General features: G+C 50.8%; 1 protein-coding gene across 1 annotated transcript in view; it reads left to right on the top strand.

Moving 5' to 3' along the window:
* IGDCC3 (immunoglobulin superfamily, DCC subclass, member 3) overlaps window positions 1–24,500 on the top strand; it is a gene marked incomplete at both ends in the record, with an annotated part of 88,548 nt that overhangs the window by 60,315 nt on the left and 3,733 nt on the right. Inside the window, 4 exons of the mRNA XM_010134734.1 lie at window positions 1,684–1,842; window positions 9,390–9,555; window positions 19,042–19,289; window positions 19,671–19,835. Coding sequence (XP_010133036.1) covers window positions 1,684–1,842; window positions 9,390–9,555; window positions 19,042–19,289; window positions 19,671–19,835 — 738 coding nt within the window. The remainder of the gene's footprint in view (window positions 1–1,683; window positions 1,843–9,389; window positions 9,556–19,041; window positions 19,290–19,670; window positions 19,836–24,500) is intronic.

Below are 24,500 nucleotides of genomic sequence, written 5' to 3'. Positions count from 1 at the left end.
GGGTCTCAGTCAGAGGCCATGCTGTTGTACAGCAGAGGCTAGGAAGGAAATCCTTGGGGATAATGGGGTGTCTTAGGGTGGCTGCAGCAGTCCCGTGGCAACTTGTGTTTCCCTCTGTTTTCCATAAAGGTTTCCTGTTGCTGGATTACACCAGATGCAGCCACTGAAGTGGTTCTGTACCATGACTACTGGTAACCAGCCTGAGTCTGAGGTCCTTCAGCGCTGAAGATCCCTGGAAACTGTTCTGCCCACTGAGTGATGATACATTTTAAATGGGTTGAACAGCCATTGCCAAGCATCTCTCAGGAGATGGCCCACAGGCCAGCTAGAACACCTCAGGTCTTGCCCCATGACCCATTGCTTCCTACAGAGCAGTTCTGGCTTTGTTTGGCTTCTTCCATTTCTTTAGCAAGATGACAGCACAGACCAGTAGAGCTCCCAGGAGGAAGTTTTAGCCACTTTTTAGCCACAACGCTGAAGCACAAGACACAGGCTCTTCTGCCATTGTGGAGCACTCATGTATGGAGGGCTCGTGGGATGGTCAGGTGGGGAGATCACCAGGGCTGGTTCTTGCTTCTCCTATAACCTCCTCCATGAGCAGAGGCAAGAGAGGAACTGGATTCCTGTTTCCTGGCTGGTGAAAGCGTGCTCCCTTTAACTGCTCCTCTACTCCCCTGCCTTGCCCCTCTTCTCAGACACCCTGACACGTGTAAGAACTGATTTAGAGCTGCCTGTGTCAGACAGTGTCTTAAAACACAAACCAATGACATAATAAAACGCAATAGCTCGATAGTAATGAAACACATTGTAATTAGAGCCGGCTGGGAATTTTCCAGTGAAAACAAGCTCTGCTGGAAAAAGGTGAATTCTCTGATACTGAATTATTCCACGTTAAGCATTTCTATTTCTAAGACCTTGTGCTGGAGCCCAGGAATGTTTTTTTGGAAACATTGCTGCCTTCCTGCCCCAGACCCAGCACTCAGGATGGAGGCAGCCCTTTCCAGTTGCCCTTCCAAGCCAGAGCAGCTGAGCAGACCTAACTACCAGCTCAGAGTCTGGCTCCTTGGCCTTGAACTGTTGTGTGTTCAAGAGCTAAGGAATCAAATCCTGTGTTCATGTAGTTTCCCAAGCCACAAAAATCCATGAAGGTTTATCAGGCAAAAAGGCCTAACTTCTGGCTCAGGAAATCCCCAAGACATAAATTGCTGGCGCCTGGGAGAGTGCGTCAGAGAAGTACTGCTGTGGGTGGGTTGGTCTTCTCCTTCCCAGAACATCTCTGTTTGGAGCAGGCTGTTGAGCTGGTCAGATCCCTGGTCAGTCTTATCTCAGAAGCTGATGGGATTTAACCGTTGGTTTAACCGTTCTGCTGAAAAGCGTTTTTGGATGATACATCGTGATGTGAACATGTGGCTGAAAGCTTTCATGTTTCCTCGGATGGTACCTTGGTTTCCCAAGGAGCACAAACTGTGGGTTTGGGCAGAAGCCTGAGGATCCTGGTTTTCTCCAGAAGGCAGCTCTGCTAAGAGCATCAGCTAAACCCCACTGACTTTACTTGGCAAATCCCAGTAACAGAGCATGGCACCACTCCGTTAAGTACTTAGATTGGACCTCACTGACGAGTGGGCCCTGGAGAACCTCACTCAAAGGTCCAGCATGTGATTTCCCCTTTTCCCTTTCTTTCAGATGGCCGCCCAATTGGTGTGGAGGGGATCCAGGTGCTGGGGACAGGAAATCTCATGATCTCAGACCTCACTGTGCAGCATTCTGGCATCTACGTGTGCGCCGCCAACAAACCTGGCACTCGGGTGCGAAGGACCGCGCAGGGCCGGCTCGTTGTGCAAGGTGAGCAAACCTGGGGCTTGGGGAGTGATGATGCCTGCTTCGCTGGGCCCTCTGCATAGGCTCAGCGTGTCGCCTGGGCACTGCGATGGGTTGGGTTGGACAGATGCTGACTTTGCTTCTCTGATGGTATCAAAGGACTTCTTTGCAGACATGTGGTTTTCCAGGTGGATGTGTGCCTCTGTGTCCCACGCAGATGAGTGGCAACCAAGTTCAGCTGAAGCCACTCCATCACAGGCATTTATTTGGCTTGACAGAGATGAGTTGTTCCTTCTTATCATACTTGTACATCTGAGCAAAGAAAATTAATCAGTCAAATTCATCTCTCACCCCTGCATGGTCATGAGTGAAACAGGGACCCTGGCACTGTTCTCGTGTTGGTCCCCTCTGCGTGATAGGTATCACTCCTGCAGTGATATCCAGGAGTGGATGTCACTCACAGAGTGTTGCTCTCCAACTGAAATGGCACCAGCAAGTCTAAAAGCATTTCCAGAAAGTCGGTGAGACTGGTTTCTTTATCAGTCAACACTGTATCTGAGCCCCTTGTGATTAGAGCACCCTTTGGGGGCCATACCCAGGGGATGCAGGTTGCTCCCCTTCCCCCCAGCAACTCTCCCAAAGTGCCGCTTGTAACGGGTGATTCAGCCCAGAGCAGAGATCTGCACTCAAGAAACCGAACAAATCCCCTCCACATGCTCTGTGCAACCAGTCTCCATGGTGAGGGGAACCAGGCAAGTGTTTCAGAAGGCAAACCCAGCTGGCAGCGTGCTCTGAATGGCAGTAATCTGCCCCTGATTACAGGCACTCACCTCCTCTTCAAGCTAGTCCACTTAAAGCATCTCGCGCTCTCATCAGTTCGCTCATTAGCTATTGACTGATGATATCCTGAATCTAAAATTACACACCTCCTGCTGGAGCGAGCTAATTGAACCTTTCATGCTGGTGATGGGGAAAGTGCCCTGCTCCAGCCCTGATGCTCACCTGACAGGTCCTGGGAGTCACTGGCTCTGATCCGGGACCGCATGGTCCTGGGTGCTGGTATCGCTTTTCCCCTTTGCCTCGGGAGCAGTGAGGAGCAATGTAGAAAGGGTGCTCATACAGGGCTGTTCACATCTCCTGAGTCCCAGCTGCTGATCAGACATGAGAGGAGGTGAAAACTCACCACCTATGAGTCCCCTTATTCAGAAACACCAACCCAGGCATTAAGAATAACCTCGCCGTACTGATACAAACCCTTTAGAGCTGCTGCAGAAGAGCTCTGCCCGTGGTGCACATAGCAGAGGTCTACCAAACCTGAATGCCAAGCTGCTGGCCAGGAGGCAAGCAGGCAGAGCTGAAAGAAGTTACCTGGAAAATGTATGAAGTTGTAAAAATACAGTTATTGAATACTGTTATTGGATGAGCAGGGGAAGATAGTGCAACTTCTCATTGCTTTGGAGATTCAAACATCAGCTTCTGAGAAGTTGGTCTGGTGCTGGAGTTCATCTGGGGTAGAATAACTGTGGATTTTCACCTGGGGAACCAAGATGCTAATTTGTCCCTAAACTGGTGCTCACAGGGCCATTGGAGCCCAGCCTTGCTGTGGAAAGGGGCTGCTCCTGGGGTCAGCAGTTCAGTGGTGGTATGGAGAAGAATAGCCAGTGTGTCCTTGGTGTAGCCCTTAGACAGGAGCTTCCGTGTCCAGGATCACAACCTGTGTTGCACATCTACAAAATGCTTCACGTTTTTTTGGGGGGCTGTTGTTCCTCAGCGAGGCTAATGGCAGACCCTGGCCAGGCAGCGGGACTCATCCCAGGTTTGCTCACTCACCCTCTGGAAGCAGCTTTTCCTTCCTCTGAATCTCATTTTGCCTGAATTTTCCAGCTGAGAGGTACAAATGATTGCTGTTCAGGTTTGTCTGGGAAGAAAACAGCGATAATGACTGACATGGGAGACTGTGGGTTTTATCTTTGTCAAGATGTCAGCAATGCAAATTACATCCGTAAAGAGAAGAAAAGCAAAGAGCGGGCAATCAAAAGCCTGGTTGGAGAGGAAGTTAGCACAGGCCAGGACAATACAGCGTCCTCAAAGCATGCCAGGCCAGGTACTTGCTGCCTTTATGCAGGAGCCCTTGAAGTGCCTGGAGGCACAAATTAACTTGTCCCTTGTCTTTTGAAGGAAACGCATTTTATAGGTGGGAAACTATAGGAGAAAGGACGATGTTTCCTGCTGTAAGGGAAGGAGTTAGTGGGAGGCTGGGAGCGAGACCACGTCCTCCCTCCTGCTGCCAGTGGTCCTCCTCATCCCTATCACAGCAGCAGCATGGGCAGAGGTGTCCCGGTGCAGGGCTCCACTCTTGCTCCAGCAAGACATCACATCCAGTGATGTCCTTTCCCATAGCAAGCTCTCCTTCAGATCTTCTAATGCTGTCTTATTATCTTCCTGGGAATTCCTCCCTTCAGAGGAGAAGGCATCAGTCCCCCGCTCCCTCCCTCTCTGCCCTCCCCTGGCCATTTAGGCTCCTTTGATCTCTTTTGTAAGGTTCACACACAAGAAAGTTTCCATTTTCTCTTCAGATCCTGGCGCAGCCATTTGAATATTGCTTTGTGCCGGGCTGCGAATGAAAGTCTCACGGGGGGAGTTGTTGAAGGGCCGAATGCGTCGCTGGCTGAAATGGAGAGTGTGCGTGCGTGTGGTGCAAGGGAAGAGCAGGCTTTGGTGGCAAAGAAAAAAATATATCAAAGCGCTTTCTCTCTACCTCCTGTGCAATCTTTTGTGCTTTAGTATGTGTTTGGTGTCATAACAAACTGATGGGCTGTGAATGGCCAGATGGTCACCAGTGTTCTCCACTCCACGCTTCATTTCCTCCTGAAAGCTATGCAGAAAAATGAGATCCCATCTCATAAATGAGTGCCCATCTTAAGGACATGTTTCTGAAGGCTCTGCTGACAATGACTGCCTTGTTCACTTTGCTTTCTGCCGGCAGAACCGGGCAGCGCTCCTCGGCCCAGCAGATCCGGCCACCGCTGCGTTTCCTGATGTTTCTTCCATCATTCTTGCTGGCTTTGCAAGCCTTGGCTGTGGGGTTGAATTCATCAGCAGATGTATTGCAGTTGCTGTGTTTTAGGCTCGGCTCTGTGGTACTTGTTTTGTCCTCAAGTTCAGCCCTAAATTCATGCTGCAAAAACAGCTTCAGTCAGTGTGCCTCATGAAGCAGTCCCTTTCCTGCCCGCGTTTTCCTTCTCAAGAAAAACCACCACACAGGGACAGGTTGACACCTGAGTCTTGTCCGTCGGGATGCTGGAGTGAGCTGGGGTGCCCGAGCCCTCAGGAGCATCCTCCCACGAGCACACTGGTAGGTGACATGGGAACACATTCTGTGTGCTGTGAAGCTCCAGCCTGCGCTTTGCTGAGACAAGAAGTTTGTCTGCAAAAACAGCTTCAGTCAGTGTGCCTCATGAAGCAGTCCCTTTCCTGCCCGCGTTTTCCTTCTCAAGAAAAACCACCACACAGGGACAGGTTGACACCTGAGTCTTGTCCGTCGGGATGCTGGAGTGAGCTGGGGTGCCCGAGCCCTCAGGAGCATCCTCCCACGAGCACACTGGTAGGTGACATGGGAACACATTCTGTGTGCTGTGAAGCTCCAGCCTGCGCTTTGCTGAGACAAGAAGTTTGTGATACCCACTGCTGGCTGATGGACAGCCTCCACAACAGCCTCCCTTGAGCAGTCCCTGCCTGTTTCCCAGGGGACACAGTCACAGGTCCCATCTTTAGCCCTAGCAATCGCACCAGCTCTACAGCTTAACTAGTTGAGTTACTCACGTAAGCATCTGGGCATTCTCTGTAGTCTATAGAGAGAAGCCAAATGAGCAGCAGTTCTTCATCTTACATCTCTTGTCATCTGATGCTGTGCTTGGCTGACTTCCCTGTTGACCTGTCTTTTCCTTTATACACTTAGTGTAGGTTCTGGTAGCCTAATTTATGGGGTTTTGTTGTTTCCATGTTATTCTTCTTTCTTCTCACCGCAGCCTCCCTCCCTCACCCTGCTGCTCTGGCTACTTGAGAATTAACGACGGCTTCGTACTGAGGTGCAAGGGACAGCAAGGATTCCTCTGCCACTGGTGCATCAGCTGTCTGTGCTCCCTGATCCTCCCCACTGAGCTGTCGGGCACTGCAGTATGCATCACCCCACAAACTCACAGCAAGGGCAGCGAAGCTCCCTGTGATCTTGCAGGACACACTGGTGGTTGGTGAGGTGAGATGTCCCTGAAGAGGTAGAGCCCGGCCAGGTCTCCCGTTACAACCTGCTGTTACGGTGCTTCTTTATGCAATTGCAGTTTGTTGAGTGCAGTAAATGCTATTGAAGCCCTTCCTTAACAATTCTGAGGGGGTGTTAAGCATTATTGCTTTTCGATACCAATGTCACGCCTCTAAATATTCGTTAAAACTGCATGATCTCCTCCCTCCTATTAAGTCCTGAATAATCAACTGCTTTCTTCGTACTTCACGAGCTAGGGTGGGATCTGCCCACTCCTCCTTGCCAGATTTGAATCCTCTGCTCTTAACAGTGATCTTCGTTAATATCTTTGTGAAGATCTTCATGGAGGGCTGAGAAGCGCTTCCTCTCGCCACCTGCAATGGCCTTTTTGGCATGTAGTGTGGAAGGGGGAGAGGCATTCAGGCCGCTGCACCTCCACAGAGGGTGAGATGAGCACTGACAAGATGCTTTATTAATTATGAATGATGAGGGGGTGGAGGGTTTGCCTGAAGGTAGGGCTTTGGCTTCTGCTCCTTTCCGACTAACCCGGAGCCAGAGGTAGCAAATTCTCTGTTCCTGGGAGGAGAGCAGATGCTCTTCTGTCCAGGAAAGGAGAGATCACACATCAGCAGCTGCTTCAGGGCACCCTGCCTGGGGACACTGGTACGAGCAGCAGTTCGGGTACACCCTGGTCCAGGGTAGTGGAGGGGCATCTCCTTGCAGCAATGACTGTGCCCACGTTAAGACCCTGGTGGCACCCAGACCAAGTCCTTTTTCTGATGTGGTGGAAAGCTGGTGATGGGAACAAGGAGCATTTTAGCTCCATGGGTTTCTGCTGTGGCCTTTTGCCACTACAGCTCCACACTGCATGAGAAGGAGTAGGCTGAGACCTGAACAGGACAGAGAAATGCCAGAGCAGGAACAGCAGAAGGGCATCACATGTCTTGTGGCAAGGGATGCCACCGAGCAGGGATGGCTCAGCACAGCAGAGGTGGGAGCTCTTTGAAGGTGTGACCACCTGCTCCCCAGAGAGTTGAAGCAAGTTAAACAGGGGCTGGGGTTTTGATTTGGTTGTGTTTAGCAAGACAGTGCGGAGGAGGGACTACAGAGGGGAGCAGGAACCCGAGGGGCCATGGTCCTGAATAGCGCTGCTGGCGCCGAGCCAGCGGCTGCAGCTGCCTGTTGGTTACCCCTGAGTCACACGCGACACCGCTCCAATTACTCCCTCTTGACATGGGCTAATAAGGAGGATAAGGAGAGCCGGCGATTCCAGAAGGGTTACGCCGGATGCTTCTTTCCATATTTAAACTTTGTTTTCTGCTGGAACAAATGGTGGGTTTGAGGTTTGGTGAGGCAGAGGCAAAGAGCCAAGCGGCAGGATCTTTAATGAAGCTGGAGCGAAGAGCTGGAAGATGGCTATGCCCTTCCTTGGCATCATGGGTTTGCACCTGCGAGTACTGCGGGTGCAACTCGTGAGCCCAGATGAAAGCAGGGAGGTGCTCGGGCGCTTGGAAAATAATTGCTGCTGCAAAACCGCGCTGGCACAAAGCGGGGGGTGGGAGGTTGAGGAAGTCTTGGAAATTAAGTCTCTAATGCTCTCCCTGTACACCACAAAGGGACCATTCACGGCAGGGACGAGGGGTTTTTCCCCCGGTTTATCCATGCGTCCAACTTCTATCAAACTCATTCTGAATTTGGTTTAATTTATAAGTCTAGAGGAGGGAAAAATGGAGGAGGGAAATAAAAAGACGAGGGATCGATTGGCACCTGGGGAAGTTTAGCAGGAGGTTCTGGAAATATGTGTCCATTAGGTGTATGAGATCAGGTTCATTAGTAGAGCCGAGCGCCGGCAGAAGTGGCCCAACAATAAACTCTGCTGGCGGACACCCCCCACCGCTGACATAAGTCAGACCTGCCATGCTCCGCTTCCCTTTGGTTATTAAAAATGAAAGAGGGGGCTCTGTGGATGGAGATGGGCTCTGCGGTGAATTCCTGGGTCTTTCCGCTTGCAGGACGTACAACGTGCGTGACTCTGCTCTTCCACACATGCACCTTGCGCTGCGCTCTGGCCGTGCTGTACCAGTAGCGATGCTCTTGCCTTGCCTGCACACAGCTGGGGAAGAGCTTTATCCCCCCACCTGCTGCTGCAGCAAATCCTGACGGGGATTTTTTTGGCCATGAACCACAAGGCTCTGCTCTCGCATAGCTGCTCCTGCCTGCAGCCTGGCCACCCCTCAACATGCTTGGCTGGATCACTTTGCTCCCTTTTCCCATCCCAGCACCTCTGCTGGGGGCAGAGCCCACCAACCCCATGCTTGGAACGTGCCAGTGAGCGACGCCGAGCGTTTCTCCCTGGACACTCCTGCGTGTGTCGGAAGAATTTAACACCAGCCATCCATTATGTGATGCTAGTTGGTAAATTCATTACGGGGCTGTGCCTCTTACCTGTTTGTCTTCATTGTGGCTACTGCTGCTTCCACCTGGTTTTAGGTTTCAGCAACAACGTGGGGTGTATTTATCACGTTGCCCTTTGGAGTGTAACTGCTGGAATAAACTCACCAATTTGGTAGCGTCTTTCAGGGCCTCCTTTCTGAAGGCTGATATGCTGGTTTATTCTGATAAATTATTTTAAATCTATTTTGAGCTGCTGGAAGGGGAAAATCACTTTCTGTTTAGAAACATTGTTGTTAAAGGTGAAAACATTTGGTTGCGAGGTGAGCAGCAGTTACAGACACGGTGGCGTCTTCTGCCAGGCTTGGCAGGACCCCGAGGGTCCCAGGCTGCAGATCTGGGGTAAGAATGCCTCCTAGTTTATTGTACCAGGAGAGTCTGCAGCAAATCTGCTGTTTACTGGGGAAAGAGCAACCTGCCAGATTGCTGCAGGCACATTTCTTCCCATTTGCAAGCAGTTCGTAATGCCGTGCAGGTCCTCTGGGCAAAGCTCTGCCGTGGATGAAACATCAGATCTCCTCAGCTGCAAATCCTGTAATTGCTGCATGTGGTTGCAGCCTTCCTTCCTCACTGCTCTTTGTACCCTGCAGGACTCGCCTCGGTTCTCCATACAGCTCTGAGCTGTCCTTCAGATGCCCTCTATGAAGCCATGACTGCCAGGACGGGCAAACAAAGTGCAGCATTGCGTTGACTGCAGACCATCCAAACCAGAGTTACCTGCAGCTTCTGCTGTGGGTTGGTCAAATAGCCCACGTTCCCAGGCAGATGAGGCTTATTGAAGCCCAAGCTACGAGGTTGTACCAGGATAAAGCAGGATCATCATGACTTTTCTCACCCTTCTCCTTCTCCTTCCTCCTTGCAGCCCCCGCAGAGTTTGTGCAGCATCCCCAGTCCATTTCCAGGCCTGTGGGGACTACTGCTATCTTCACGTGCGTGGCCCAAGGGGAACCCCCTCCGCAGATCACTTGGCTGAGGAACGGGCAGATCCTGGAGACCAGTGACCACATTAAGCTGAAGAATAACAACAGGTAAGTCCTCGTGCTCTGGCCACTGGCACTGCAGCGCAGGGTGAGGGCAGCGTGAGACACACAGCTGAGGTGGGCATGAGCGACCCAGAGAAACTGCTACTTAGTCACCTTGCGAAGCGGGAGCTTTAGAGCCGGCTCGGTGTCAGCAGGGTTGCTGTCATGCATCCCATGGACTGATGCAATGCTCCCTCGCCCTGCTTTTGCAAGAAGCTGAATTAAAAGCTGTTGTTTTGAACTCTGTGGATTCCAGTGGAAAGGGGAGTGGAACAGATGATGGCTTGTTTTCTGCAGTAGCAAAGAGCTAACGTGAAGGTTCAGCCGCAGCTCTGTGGATTCAGCTGGGCTATGATATGCTAAAGCAGTGCTCCAGTCCTACTTAGCTGCACATTGCAGACTTATATTTCAGTGCTTCATGGATTATCGTACCAGGACGTTAGCATCAGGCTTTGACTGAGGATGCGGGAACCCAACAAAAGTTTCTCTCTTGTCCTGATCATCATCTGGGTATTTCTGGAAGGACCAAACATTGTTCCTGGAGTTGGCAGGGACTACACTCACTCCACAGTGGAGAAACCACACTTTAACACCTGAACACCAACCTGCCTGGGTGTGCAAGTGCAAATACCTTTGAAATAATATTTGTGTGGAAGTTGACTTTCACTAACCTTCAGCCTTTTATCTCACCGGGAAAGAACATTTTCTCTGAGTACTAAATCTCTGCATTTCTGTTTGAGGGGACGGGGATGTTTGTACCAAGGAAATGATATGGTGGGATGCACTTAGTGTGAAAATTACAAGTTGACGACATAGTTTCTATGGAAATAGCACGGAACAATATACTGAAAAATAACAGTACCTGAGTTGTAAACCTAAATCATTGGTAGAGATTTGTACTCCGTGGTGTCATATAGCTGCTAGCTGTATTAACAAGCGTGTCTCATGAATGCAACTCCTCAACCTTGCTGGAGGGTCCAGACCTCCAGCTTAGGCTGTGGGCAGTGCTCTGTGGGCACCATGGCTTGTCCCTCAAGAGAGAACAGCTGTTGTATTTTTATGAGTTTCTCTACAAGGCGGCTTTTTGGTTTGAGGTCTAAAGCTTTGTTGCGTGAAGCATATATGTGACAAGAAGGATAGGGTGCGAGTTATAATAAAATCTGCTCAGTCACTGGAGGTTTTCTCTGAGCTGGAGGGTTTTAGATCTTCAGGGCGCTTTGTGCATGCATAGATAGATGCCACTCAATCCAGGCTTGTGGTCTCCCGGTTCATGGCATGGGTTTTTGAGGCATGTCTGCCCTTACAATATGAACAGAGCAGAAATGGGAGAAGGGAAGTTAGTGCATCCCCTTTTATTGACCAGGAAGCAGAGTCAGAAGTGGCCAAAGTCTTTACAAGAGGCCATTAAATCCACAACAGAACTCACACTGAGTCCAGCTCTGTGTCTCGCCCAGATGTCTTCCCCATAAAATCATTCCTCTTTGCTGACTGAGGAAAGTAAAACTAGGGGGTTTGGTCATGGCCATGTCTCCTGGCCAGGTCCCTGTGCCCAGTGCTGTGCCATACATGCACGTGAGCTGCGACTTGGGGAACGTCACTGTAATCGTTTTCTTATGGGAATCATTTAATGCAATTCAGCCTCCGTCTTTTCTTCTGCAAGCTTAATGATCAGATCAGATTGCATCTGGCACAGGCTGGGGGAGCTCAGCCAGTGGCTGGGGCTCAGCTGACACGAGGCATCTTCTCAAGCTATAGTAATGCGATTGTAAAGCTGAGCCCTAAGGCCATTGCGCTCCATGATGTTGAACTTTTGGCTTCTTTCGCACTAGTCTTGGTCTACTCTGACCCCCAGCTTCAATCTAGTGGCCATGTCTGGTGGTTTCCAAAGCTGTCAGTCTGAAAAATGCCCTCACTGGTACAGCAAAGCTGGGTGCTCCATGAGCTGGAGGAAACCGATCAATGGCTGGATGTTTTTCTGAGCTTTTTCAAGATGTCCTTTGTTTTGTTCTCATGGGCATGACTGAATACTGTAACCCACTTAGTTCCAGGCAGAATCAGTTTGTGATTATGCCTTGGATTTATCACTCTATTGCACTCGGAAAATATTTGTCTGGGTAAAGATGGATCTCGAATCTACTAGTAATGAAGCTGCTAAACTGCACTATGAGCTTTTTAATTAGATTACATGGTTTCCTAGAAAATTCATTTGGATTAAAACTCTGCTTAATATGGCAATAAAGGTCTGAATGCCTCCAAAGGGATTTCTAGGGGAAAAAAGAGTAAATTATCCCAAATCATATCATGTGCTAATTGATTGCAAAATGTGTCGTTATGAGCAACTTCATTCTTGTAAATGAAAACAGGCAGAAGCGAGGTCCAGACCTGCAGAACACGCTGCATTCAAGATGCCGCCCTGCTCCTGCAAGCTTGAGGCATCCTGGGCAGTAGTGTCTCTGCCCAAACCCACAGCCAATGGGAACGTCTGTCCATCAAACTGTTGCTTCACAAAGTTGTGAAGGGCCCTTTGGCATCCTGTGCTGCCTCTCATATGCACTAACTGCAAAAACAAGGAGAGCAAACTCTCAAGGTCAGGGGACTTCAGAAGCCCATCATCGTTGAGGTGGGGACAGCAGCTTCAGGCCTGCATTCACGGCAGGTTGATGTGGCTGCTGATGTGACATCAGACGCACACTTGCTAAGCAACTTCCAGCCTTTCAGCACAGTAGAGTAAGCCTCACCGGCTGTGTCCAATAAATACCTCTTCCCTTGTGGTCCCTCCGATGTGAATTCTCATCACCTGATGTGTTGACAGTTTCTGGGCACATTAGCATTAAAGATCAGCCTTCTGCTGTGCCCTCTCCAGAGGTGGTTGTTATGTTTTGAAAATGCCAGCTGTGTGGGAACAAAATATCCAATCGATGATTAGCAAAAATCAAAAGCATTTTGGGGCTAGCGGATAATTGTTAATGAAAAATGCATGAAGGCTCCGGCGTAGGGAATTGTGGGGTTTTCCATTAAAAGCTGTGAATAAAAATCACTGAAGCAGCTGATGATGGGGCTTGTCTTGCCATCCAGTCCCTGGGCTGAGGATGATGCTGAGGGGTACTGCTGAACTCAGCCCTCCAGAGAAGCTGGTGGAGCCTTTTTGACTTTGGTGGAACCATCCTTGTGTCCAGCAGCTGCAGGGTCTGTCCCTCCTGGTTGATCAGAGATGCCACTTTGGCCATGTTGTTCTGGGGTGATTCAGATCCAAATGCTGGAGGGGTGCAACGGGCATTTCCAGCAAGATTCCCACCTGGCATCACCAGCCCATCCCGAAAGCAGGCGTATCACTGCAGGAGGAAGGGGCCGTTACTGGCCAAGTTAATTGTGAGCTTTTGTAAGATCATGCTTTCTAGGTTATTGCTTCAAAATTTACAAGGAAGCATGAAATAGCACCCGAATTACCCCTCTGAAAGGTTTATTGCTTTTCCTCCTTTGACCCAATCAGGTTCAGGGGGGCAATTTTCAGCCTAGAAGTATATCACACCGTGGGGTTTGTATTGCCGTAATAGGAAGGAACAAAGGGCAACATCTTCAGAGAAGGCAGGCTCTAAATATTGATTTTCCAAGCAGATTTTATTTACAAAATGGTAATTAAGGGACTTCATTTGTTCCACCGGAAAAAGGCTTCGTTAGAACCTGGGCTCAGGTGGCGTTTGCTCTCCTCAGTGACCTTCGCTTATGAACTGTCTCCCTTTAAAATTCTTCCTCACTGGTTTGCGCTCGTTTTAATGCTCTGGGAATGACTCACTTAAAGGGCTGTGCGTGTTCATCAGGGAAAATATTCCTCTGCAAATAAACTTCAGGACAACTTTGCTTTTCTTGCCCTTGTCATGCTGCTTAATCCTAGCGCAGATATGGAGAGCTTCAAGTGCAAACATCCGAGCACTTGAGACCAGACAGCCCTTTTGGTACCAAACCCAGGGGAACTAGAGCCTGTCACTCACAAGGTGACTTTTTTCTACAGAACCCATGTTAGCTGGGTGTGGAGGGAATGCAGATGGGTTTGGGCATCCCTTCATGGTGCACACACCCCACAACCTCTTCAGTTTTTAGGGATTTGGACACCCTGAGGGAGGGCAGCCAAGCCTGCAGGTTATTTATGCCATGAGTTTGAAGCCGTTGGTGATGATGGGGAGGGTACTGCATAGCAAATCATATTTCAGTTCCCAGAAGCATGACAAATAAGTCCGGGGAGGACTGGGATGTGAACCATCTGCTCCTGATTTAAGGATAATTTATGGGCTTGACTTTGTTTGGAAGACACATGGCAATGGCCTTCACTAGGAGGGGCGCTGCACAAGCACCCAAAGCCCCGCTAAGCAATGGGACATCAGCATGATCCCACCTTCCCTGCACCGAGCAGGGATCCCATGCTGGGATCACACAGCCATCTCACAAAAAGGATCTGCAGCAGCCCCAGAGCAGCCGATGGCGACGGGCGTCAGTCTCTCCTTCTCATGCGGCTGCGATTATTTTGCTGCCGAGTTGCCTGTGTGGTTTTTCTCTGTGTGCTGCTCCACCAAGTTGAAGTGCCTCACCAACTCAGGGCTTTAAGTGTTTCTTCAAACTGCTGCGTAGCGCAAAATTCATCTGCAGAGAGTGGTCCTTACACAGGAGCCTTCAAGGCAGGACGGAGCCCATTGTGGGGCAGCCTGAAATTAGCCCCGGATTAGCCCAGGACTTTTTCCTCTCCAACACCCGTGCCTCTTGCTGGGAAAAAGGTTTGGGGGACTTTCCTTTTAGGAGCACGTAGTTCTCCTGGCTGTCTGCATTAGCAGTCCTACCAACATCTGCCCTCCCTTCCAGTACCTCTTCCTGAGATGTTTTGTGCTTCCCTGCGATCCTGCAGCTTAAGACTTTTCTGCTCCCTCACTGGGGCAGGATTCAGTTAAATCTGCTCCGCCACCATCAGTGTAGTTGGACCCACTTGACTTGGATGTGAAGGAACAGACCTCTGAAAAGTCCTTTAATTAGGACATTGGAGCCACTCACTTGCCAGAGGTCGTCTGCATGGACCTCGATACTGTGCTGGGAGACATGCCAAGGCAAGGCTGCGTTGCAGCACTAGTTCTACATGTCCTTCCCACCTGGGAAGGCTCAGGCCACCTCTGGTGTGGACCAAACTTGAACCAAAGGACCCAGAGCCTCCAACGCTATAGACTTTGGCGTCCAGTTGGATTGTGGCGCTGAGCCAGCCTTTGCTTGTCCCCAGCATGGTGTCTGAGTAGTGGTGAGTCCCCTGAAGGGCTCAGCACGTGTGCCATGTCAAGACAGTGCAAACCCAGGTGTCATGAAGCCAGCAAAGGAGGGTCAGCATTTCAAGATGACACGGTGCCACTGCTGTGCCTCCTGTAGCAAATGTGGTGCCATTGACATCACACTTGCAAGACTCGGCAAATGTCCCATCCTGCTGGACTCTCTCTTCTCCCAGGGACAGTTCATTTGGCACAGCGCAGCACAACACAACCCGTAACATGTGGAGGCAGAGCGGGGCACAGGGATGGGGCATCTGACTGCAGCACTGGTGGCTTTCTGTGGCTGCTGGCACTTAAAATGCTCTCCCCGCTAGCCACAGCCTGCTCTGTGCCTTAATTTCATCACAGTCCCTCTTTTGTGCGCTTGTGTGCCCGCACGTTGATGCCCTTCCAGATGGGCCCCTCTTCTTCTTTGTGCTGCTGAATCGATGAAGAGGCTTCCTTCAGTTCTCAGACTTTTTCAGAGGAGCCTTTGGAAAGCCGATCTCCGGTCACCGGCCCGGACCCCTGACCCGAGCCAGATCAGTCATCCTGATTGCCTATGAACTGGGAAGACAGCTTGGGAATACGGCGGCTTTCGAGCAGCGAAGGCCTCTCGTTTCAGCTCAGCCGGGTGTGAATCTGCAGCGGCTCCTCTCCCCACTTCCATCAATGCCTGTCAGGGCATTGTGAGGAGATGTGATGGAGCCCTCGGCTCGCTGAGTGGCTTTGGTGACCAGCAGAAAGCCTTCTGGCATCTCGCCTCATCTGACGTGCTCGCGGCGCTGCCAGTCTGGCACTCGCGGGAAAGTTTTCCAACAGCAGATGTCCCAAAGTGACAGATTTTTTTGCTGTTGACGGGAAGAAATAAAAGCACGCTGCATATTTCAGATGGTTGACGCTCAGAGACGCTCTGCACCTCCTCGCACGGCAACTATTTATTTTCCTTTTGTTTGAGCTTCCTTAAAAAAGAGACAAAAACCCCAGTAAAACCTGGGAAAGCTGCTGGACCGAACACTGACCCTGCCGTGCCGCATCCTCCACTTTCTGGGGGGTGATGTGGTGGGTGAAGGCAGGAACAATTTGTCAGTAGTCAAGCTGAAAATGGCTGCAGAGCAGAGGTGTCAGTGGAGGTAATGCTGGGGATCGTGTCACTCACAGCCAGCTCCTGCCCTCCTCATCGTAGTGACCAGTGTGCTCCAAGGCTCACGCCGGGGCTTGCGAGGGCTCAGCAGCCTCCTTTGGTTCAAACCAGGACATTAGTCTGCCAGGAGGTGTCAGAAGGACTGATTGACCAACACCCCTTGATCTCGTGAAGGTGGGGTTTAGATGCTCGCCAACTTCTCCACCCTCGGGTTCTGCGCCCTACCCAGGTTTAGAGGCTTAGCCAAAAACCCAGTCATTTATCGACCCCATTGCCCACACTTCAGTAACATGGCCCAAGGTCGTGGATGGCCGAGGCTCTTACCGCACGGTGTGTCCAGACGCAGCCTTGTAAATCTCAATGACAATGAACTTTTGAAAGCCTGAAGCAAGTTTCCAGCTCCCTGCTGAGTCCACTTAGAGGGAATTTTTTCTATTTATTTCTTCTGACTTGACCGTGCGTGGCAGTGTTACTGGCCACCCTGGGACCTCTGCAGAGAGGCAGCAGGGATGGCTGAGGCTCTGCCCAGCTCCAGGTCCCAATGGCCAAGCACCATCCCGCTCCAGAACCGCTGGCATCCAGCACATCATCTGTGTCACTGAGAGGAGCTTCTCTCACCCCCGAATCCTCCCAGGAGAGAGATATCTTTGGCCCAGCATCGTGCTGTTGCCATCAGGCTCCCTGCACTGCTTTCCAGCCAGGTTCCCCTCTTCCCTCCTTCACATCTTTTCCTCTCTCCATGTAAATAAATTCCCTTGGAGGCAGTGGAGCCTAAATATTCCTCCTTGTTCCTGGGCTGCTTTGTGCTTGGAAAGCTTAAAGCTGCTCTCGACTGGTGTGCCAGCCCGGCCTGGCTGCTCCTGGGTGCCCAGATGCGCGGCGGCCGCGTGGAAATAATCCCGGTGTTGAGGGGGCAGGAGGAAGTGCTGCTGCTCCCTCCACACATCTGCTTTGTGCAGAGCTGCAAGTGCAGCTCTCGGATGGCGTAATCCTGCCTTCTGCCATCTGTCCTCGCAGGAATCGGCCCTTGTTGACACGGTTGAGCCACACATCAGGGTCCTTCCTCCCTGCGCCCCCCCTCCCAGCCTCTGTCTTTCTCCTTCCATTTAATCAGATACATTGAGCCCATGGCTATGAGAGGAGCTTAGGGCTGATTCTCTAAAATCACCGTATCAGCTGAAACCATCACATTTGATATTCCATTTACAATGTTTCCAAGGAAACAAAGGCACAGGACGTAAATAGATGACTGTTAAACATTTGTTCACTCACCATAGCCCCGATAATTTGCAAGGCAGAAATATGAATGTTAAATCAACAGCGATAATACATTTGAATATAGGAAGACCACTGTTTTGCTTCAATTAGAAGCAGCATTCGTTCTGCCATACAGGCGCTGGAAGGTTATTTATCATTTTCACTTTCCCTGTACAATTTTTCATTTACATAAAAGGCAGCTTTGATTACGAACCCCAAAAAGCCACAAAGTGCCCCTTGCGTCAGCAGCGATGCTGGGATATACTCATGTGCAGTCAAGTCCCAAGTTCACCTGGAATTCACCACAGGAGAGGAAAATAATGTATTTCTCCATAGCAGCAAGCAGTGGATGTGGATTTGGTTAGGTTCAGGTCATTCTCACAGAAAAACAGCACTCAAAAAGCTCTTGCGAGCTGTGGCACGAACGTAGGAGATGCTGCTGAAGCTTGGAGACATTGTGGTCTCGCAGACATTCATGTCAAGCCAGACACGAACCAGTTTAAACAAACTGGGTAGAACTGGAAACGCAGATGCACAAATAGGGATTAATTCCAAGTGGTGCACGTGCAGACGATGCTCTGGAATGGAAGGGCAGGCGGGGGTGAGCGGTGTTTTATTCACAGAAACTGAACTGCGCTTGGTGTCTGAGGAGGGGCGCGAGCCCTGGAGAGAGCTTGCGTTGATGGGTCCCTCTTTGTGACCAGAGGTTACTAAGACAAGCTGTTTTGCATGCTGAATGGCAAGAGAGAGCTAACGTGTTGGACAGTTATTTCTGAGTCAGTATTTGGCGGTGTTGTTTTAAAGGTATCGGATGGTGCAGCCCTCGGGCTGGCCCTGAACTGGCTCCGGTTGTACACAACTGTTGTGGCCATATGTATAAGGACGCTGGTTGTCCCTGTGCCCACCAAGCCACTGAACACCTCTCCTGGAGGTGATGCAAAGAGCACTGTGCTCAGGAATGTGCTTATTTGGGAAGCTGGTACATTGCTGGCTTTCCCCCGTCCCCCCCAATTTAGGAATGTCTTCTACCAGGGTAGCCAGTGGCCATCTTTATCTCAGAAGCTGAAAACAGCACCTAAGCCTGGTGTGGAGGTCCCTGAGAGCAGGCTGGAGCAACTATCCTGGTTCCTGCCCTGGCAGAGCAAGCTTTGATGCATCAAAAGGACACTCAGAGGCTTTGCAGATGAAGGCTGTAACTCGCTTGTAAGCTTTGGCTTTTGGCTCGTGGTGACCACATTTCTGAAAGTGCAGAAGCAGGAGCTGAGGCTGTAACCCTGCTGGATAAATCAGCTAATCCCAGTGTTACCCTAAGACTGCTCTAATGTGCTATAATGCAATTAGAGCATCACCAGAGGGCTTTCTGGCTGCACTTGATTAGACTTGGCTTAGCAACTGTGTGCAGTGCCTGGATGGGTCTCACTGGGGTGTACTGGAACTAAGCCAGTTGAAGCTGGTTTGGGTGTGTGGATGCTCTTGCCACAGAGCTATCTCTGCAGTGTGGTGCGATCTTCCTGAATTCAGGGCTTCAGCTCCTGCTCTTCCCAGTCCCACCCTGTGTCCTTATCTGGCTGCACTTGAACCACAGTCTCTGCAAGTCGAGACAGAGATAATCTGCCCAGTCAGGGGATCCAGGGAATGGTGCATCCACCTCCTGGGCCTTTCCTTTCCCAAAAGCTTCCTGGAAGTTTTCTGTGGAAATAGAGGCATGTGGGATGCCCTGCCATCCACATGGGAGGGGAGGGGAGGGGAGGGAAGGGACGTCAGCTGCAGAGTGCTCAGTGAGATGCTTGTCCCTCTCGTGTCCCTGTGCAGCACTCTCTCCATCTATGGCATCAACCAGGCGGATGAAGCCATCTACCAGTGCATCGCCGAGAACAGTGCTGGCTCCACGCAAGCCAGCGCTCGCCTGACGGTCCTGTGGGCAGATGGGCTGCCCGGTCCTCCACAGAGCGTGAAGGCTGAGACAGTCTCTGCAACCACCATCCAGGTGTCTTGGAAAAAGCCTCTGCAGAACACCAAGGAGATCATCGGCTATGTGCTGCACATTCGGAAAGCTGCAGGTACAGTGCTCTACCCACTGCCCAGAGCATCCTTATCCTTTCTGTAACTCAGCAACGTGGCCCACTGGGTAAACTGTGTCTGCACTGCACTTGGCAGTGCTGCCACCCATGTTCTCCCCCACCTCACTGTTCCTCAACAACAGACATGAGGCAGTAACACTGATATGAATATCAAAAGGGTGGGGAGGCTGAAGCTGCATGGTCAGATCTCGCTCCCCACTTAGGTCTCTGGCAAAGCACACAGAAATGTCAGCCGAAAATGATGTGGGCAGATACAGATCCACCTCAGGGACCAAAATTACCGCTTGCAACATCTGTTTAAGTCTGTCTACCTCTTGCAAAGCCTAACGCCGCTCTGTTCTCTCTTTGTTTGCACTTCAGATCCCGTAGAGATGGAGTATCAGGAGGCTGTTAGCAAGAGCACCTTCCAGCAGCTAGTGACTGATTTAGAGCCCTCGACCAGCTATAGCTTTTATATAAAGGCTTACACCTCCCAGGGTGCCAGCAAAGCCTCAGAAGTCACAGTGGTGAGCACGCTGGGAGAAGGTAAGGAACGCTTTGCGCTTGGACCATCCGATGCTGAAACCCGCTGTGCGTAGCAGCAGCGCCGGTCACCCCAATACCCTCTCCGGAGCGCTGTGGCACGTTGCCTGTGGTGTCGATGCTCCTTGTTCCCGCTCCTCCTCACACGCTGGGATTTTGTGTAAAACTCACTTGTATCGTCACACGGGGGTCGTAAACGCGGCATTGCCTCTCACAGCTGATGTTGTAGCAGGGGGTGAGTGCAAGTCTGGCTGGCCTCATGCATTGCAGCTGCTCTGAGCTCCTCCTGCACTGCTTGCTAAATGCAGATCTCCTGCTCAAGCAGTGTCTCAGCATCCTCCAGCAGCTCTGGTACTCACAGCTCTTACTTGATAGGTGCCACACTTCTAAAAATTTGATTTTTTTCTGCTGTACCCTCGAGAAGTCACTCTAGAGCTGAGCTGTCCTGACCTGCAAATCCCTGCCTTGGAACTGCCTTCTGTTTTAGCGGGAAATTTAGCGGGCCATTTCCCCGACTTGGCCTCCCAGCTGTGGCCACCAGTTCGCTTCCCCAGTAAGAGAGTGGGTGCTCTACTGCAGGGCCCTTGCACACAAACACCAGACAGAAACCTCAGCTCAGGTGAGTCTGTCAGCTGGCATTTTAGGAATGTTTTCATGGAGACTCATGTACCTTTCCAGCACCTCTGAGTCCCTCTTCGTCTCACATATGGAGGCTAATTTATTTGGAGGGTTGCATCGTTCTCATGAACACTCAGTGGTGATGAATTTGCAGCAGAGAGGGCCTGGGGTGCGAGGAGGTTATTTAGGATCGAATGAAAGAGGGTGTTGATTTCCAGGTGGGGGATCCAGTTCTCATTCCCCTTTCAGCCCTTGGAGATGTTGACTACAGCATTTAAGCAGCAACAACACCAATAAATCCTTGTCCTGCTGGGTCGTTACCCTGCAAGTTTATTTTCCCTGGTACTCCACAGGGAATCGGTCACCCTTGGAGTTTGTTTTTCCTTCCAATTTAGAGCCAGAAGGATGGACTAATGCAAAAAGTGAAACTCCATGACCCAGTGCTCTGAGTTCAGCTACTGGAGCTGGATGCCAGCCATGCTTCATAGAGCCTGGCCCTTCTGCAGAAGTCTGGGTCGAGCAAGAGAGGACTTTCGGTCATCATTACTTCAATCACAACAGGAATAGTTAGGTGTCCAGTAATGGGATCATAACTTTCCTTGCTCTCTGAATTTCAAGGCACCACTGTCCTGCTCTGCTATCCTTTTAAAACAGCTTGTCTTGTGTAATGAAGCTTCAGCAATTAGCTGCGTGTTCAGGACGGACAAGCTGACCTGGTTAAGATACCAGCTTGCGTTTGCCTTGTAGGAAGATAAAGAGAGATTTAAAAGCCCCAGTTGTGGCTTGATTTGTTTGCTTTGCTTCACTCGGGTGCCTGTTGCCTTCTGCTCACGGAGGAGAAAGCGGGTCAGAGAGTCAGGATCCAGCGGCGTTTGTCACTGAATTCAGGTTTCACTGCAGATTTGCCTCTTCTCACAGCCAAGCAGTTTCCCCCCGTGCCTTCTCGAGGTGCACTGGAGAGCTGTGCCTCCTCTGGGCTCAGGAGCCCCTGGCTCTGTGCTGACACCCTCAGAAAGGGACGGCAGTTCCCCGACACGCCGTGTCTTGGCTTTGCCATCACAGCTCAGTGCAATGTGCTTGAGATGTGCAGAGTGAAGCATGTGAAGCCCCATGGTGGCAGGGCCCTCCGTGTCACTGCGCTGCCATGTCCTGCCTTGCGTGGCAAGGACGTGGCCGGTGAATCTGGCAGCCAGGGATGGCTTGGTGGAGCCAGGGCAACGCTTGTTGGAGTGGCCGGCAGAGGTGCTGCCAGCTGGAGACTGGTCTGAGGGACCATGTTATACTGGTATCGTCTGGAGTAGGGGTATGGTAAAGGTACTGAGGAGCAGGGCTGTGTTCGGTTTTGCAGGGCTGTGTTCGGTTTTTCAGGGCTGAGGAGCAGAAAGCTGGAGGCTCCAACGCTTTCTAGAAGCGTGCTGCTCCTCCCTTTGTGCCAATGATAAATTTGGATGGAAAGTAGAAGGGAAGATGCCGTAGAGAAACTATCCGAGTGAACCTTGTGCTCCATAACCCTCTCTCACTGGGAAGGTCCTCCCGGCTCCTCCCTGTCGTTCTCCTTTACACCGTTTCACAAATGCCGTGGTATTTTAAGCCTCAACCTCTCGCCGCTTCATTAAGCAGCACACACTCCTTGTTCTTGTCTTTTAATGCTTTTTAGGGTTTTAATGCTTTTTAGGGTTTTCTCCAGGACTTTTTGACATTTCTCTAGGATGAAGACTGTTCCTTTAGTCATCTTCGGCTAAAGATTCCTTCAAGAAGAAAGTTGAAATGACCTGGGGAAAATTCCAAACAGCACGGAAGAGGAAAACAAGTATCCCAGCCCTTAGCATGAGGGACATGCTTCTCTCATCTTATAGTAGATCCATATTATGTCTTATATATACTTCTGTGAAGCACCTATACCCTGGTGTGTGGACATATTTATACCCACACACAGACATACTCCATCTGTATACACTTATTTGTGTAATGGCGTTATAAACAGCACGTGCATTCTGCGAGTGCAGTATAATCAATATTATACATATATATATCTATATATACTCAAAGTTTGAATAAATACTATATATTCCGTACTTCGAAGGAGAGAGATTCTTGTGGTTTTTATTAAATGTAAGGCTCTGCAACCATAAAATAAAGCCAATTCTTCGCAAATCAGGATGGCCCACATCAGTGTTTCTTTGTCCAGGGGATAATGCAATTTCCCTTTCAGTGGCATTTGCACCCATGCCTTGAAAAATGATGCTTTAAGCAAGAGCCCAGCTTCTGGGGGATCCGGACAATCCCTAATTTTGCCCTAAAGGAAATTGGGAGAATTAGGGGGGAAAAGAGTATTTCACTGGATTGCAAAAATGCACAGTCTTGGGGAGAATGGTACGTTCTGGTACAAACAGAATTTACCCTGTGCTTTGCACCCAGAAAGCGCAACCTTCCCAGCCATGAAGTGCACATCAGAACAAACCCCAACAAGAAGACGTACTTCAACCCATTTTTTTCCCCACTGGCAGCGCTCGGGCAGGCTGTGATCTCAGAAACCTGACTCAGGATAGCTGCTCTCTGAATCTTTCCTCCTGAATCCATGTGGAGATGCTCGCCAGTCAGCAGGGACTTGTTCCTCTCCCCGTGCTTAGTCGGAGTGCGTCAGGCAAAGCCTCTGCAGCCTGAAGGAGGGCACCACGTTGGAAGAGGCAGGGTTGCCCAGACCCTTCTGCTCACCAGGAGAGATGTCTGTCCTTCCCTACAGCTCCTCATGGGAAAGCCTGAGCTCACGGCGCAGGGGAAGAGGCCAGTGGTCATGCTGTGCGGTTTGGCTTCTGCTGTTAAATGGAGGAAATGCCCTTTTTAGCTCCGTCTTGGACTGACACAGCCGCCTTTCATCTGCCTTTCACCATCACTCACTAAATGGCTGTGCTGAACTCTGCCAAAGGCTGAGCTTGCACTGCTCATCCTTCAGAGACCGTTTGGGGACAAATGAGACAAAAAGAAGCCTTGGTGCAATCCAAGCATTATATTTGGGAGCTTCTGAGCTTGTAATCATGTGAGGCCAGAAAAACAGCTCTACCTCACAGCTTGGAGGCTGCTGGAGAAGCTGGGCTGTTGGTCTGCTGGATAATTTTGCTGCAGGGTGTAGCTGAGCTTGCTGCCTGGTAGAGCAGTGCCCCCAAACCCTTCTCCCCCCACCTCTGGAGCCCTGGGCAGGGCAGAGCCTGCAGCGCCTGGTGCTTTGCACCTTCTGAACAGTGCCAAAGGCGGGGGAACTGATGGCCTGGGGGTGTTTTGTGGGGGTGAAAAAAATTATCAGTAAAACGTCCTGCTGAGACACATCTCTGGGTTGGTGTGATCAGCTTATAAGGAAGGGAGGGAGAGGGGAAGGGAGAGGCTTGGGGCAACCACGGTCCTGTGTGCCCCAGCGCTGCTCAGGGCTCCGCAGGAGGGTCTGGTGAAGAACCAGCTTTGGAAAACCCAGATATTTGCATCACAAGAAAATTGGCTTTGGTTTGCAAATCTTTGCCTCTCACCCCAGGCCGATGGGGCAGGATGGGACTGGGCAGCTCTTTGGGGACCTGGGGAAGGTATGGCCATGATCCCCAACTGCAGCACCCCCCAAGAATGAGGGCAGGGTTTTTGGGACATTGACTGGAGCAAAAGGCGTCCTGGTGGGCTTTGAATCAGGCCTCGGTGACACTGGGCAGCGGCAGGGACATCTTCCCAGCTAAACCCCTGTGCGCCCCTACGGCCAGGTAAGTGCTTGCCTACCAAAACAAGCCAGCCACAGCTCTGCAGGGACGTTGGGCTGCTCACATATGTAGGGCTGTTAATGAAGATGCCCCAGTTCTAAGTCTCCAGCACAGACTCACAAACCTCCCTCCTAAAGCCGGCAGGGACAGCAAGCACTCTGCAAGCCAGTGCAAGTACCTGGCACACTTTAAGACAGGTGTCTCCATCCCTTCTGGGTCCTTCCTCCCTGGGGGATTAACCACTCTGAAAAGTCCTCGCTACCCTCAGGGTGAAGGCAAAAAAGTGGAATTGGGGAATGTGTTGCCAAAGTCA

This window comes from Buceros rhinoceros, unplaced genomic scaffold (genome assembly GCF_000710305.1).
Source record: "Buceros rhinoceros silvestris isolate BGI_N320 unplaced genomic scaffold, ASM71030v1 scaffold21144, whole genome shotgun sequence".
In the NCBI taxonomy this organism is placed as follows: domain Eukaryota; kingdom Metazoa; phylum Chordata; class Aves; order Bucerotiformes; family Bucerotidae; genus Buceros; species Buceros rhinoceros.
This window is presented reverse-complemented; position numbering and strand designations above follow the sequence as displayed.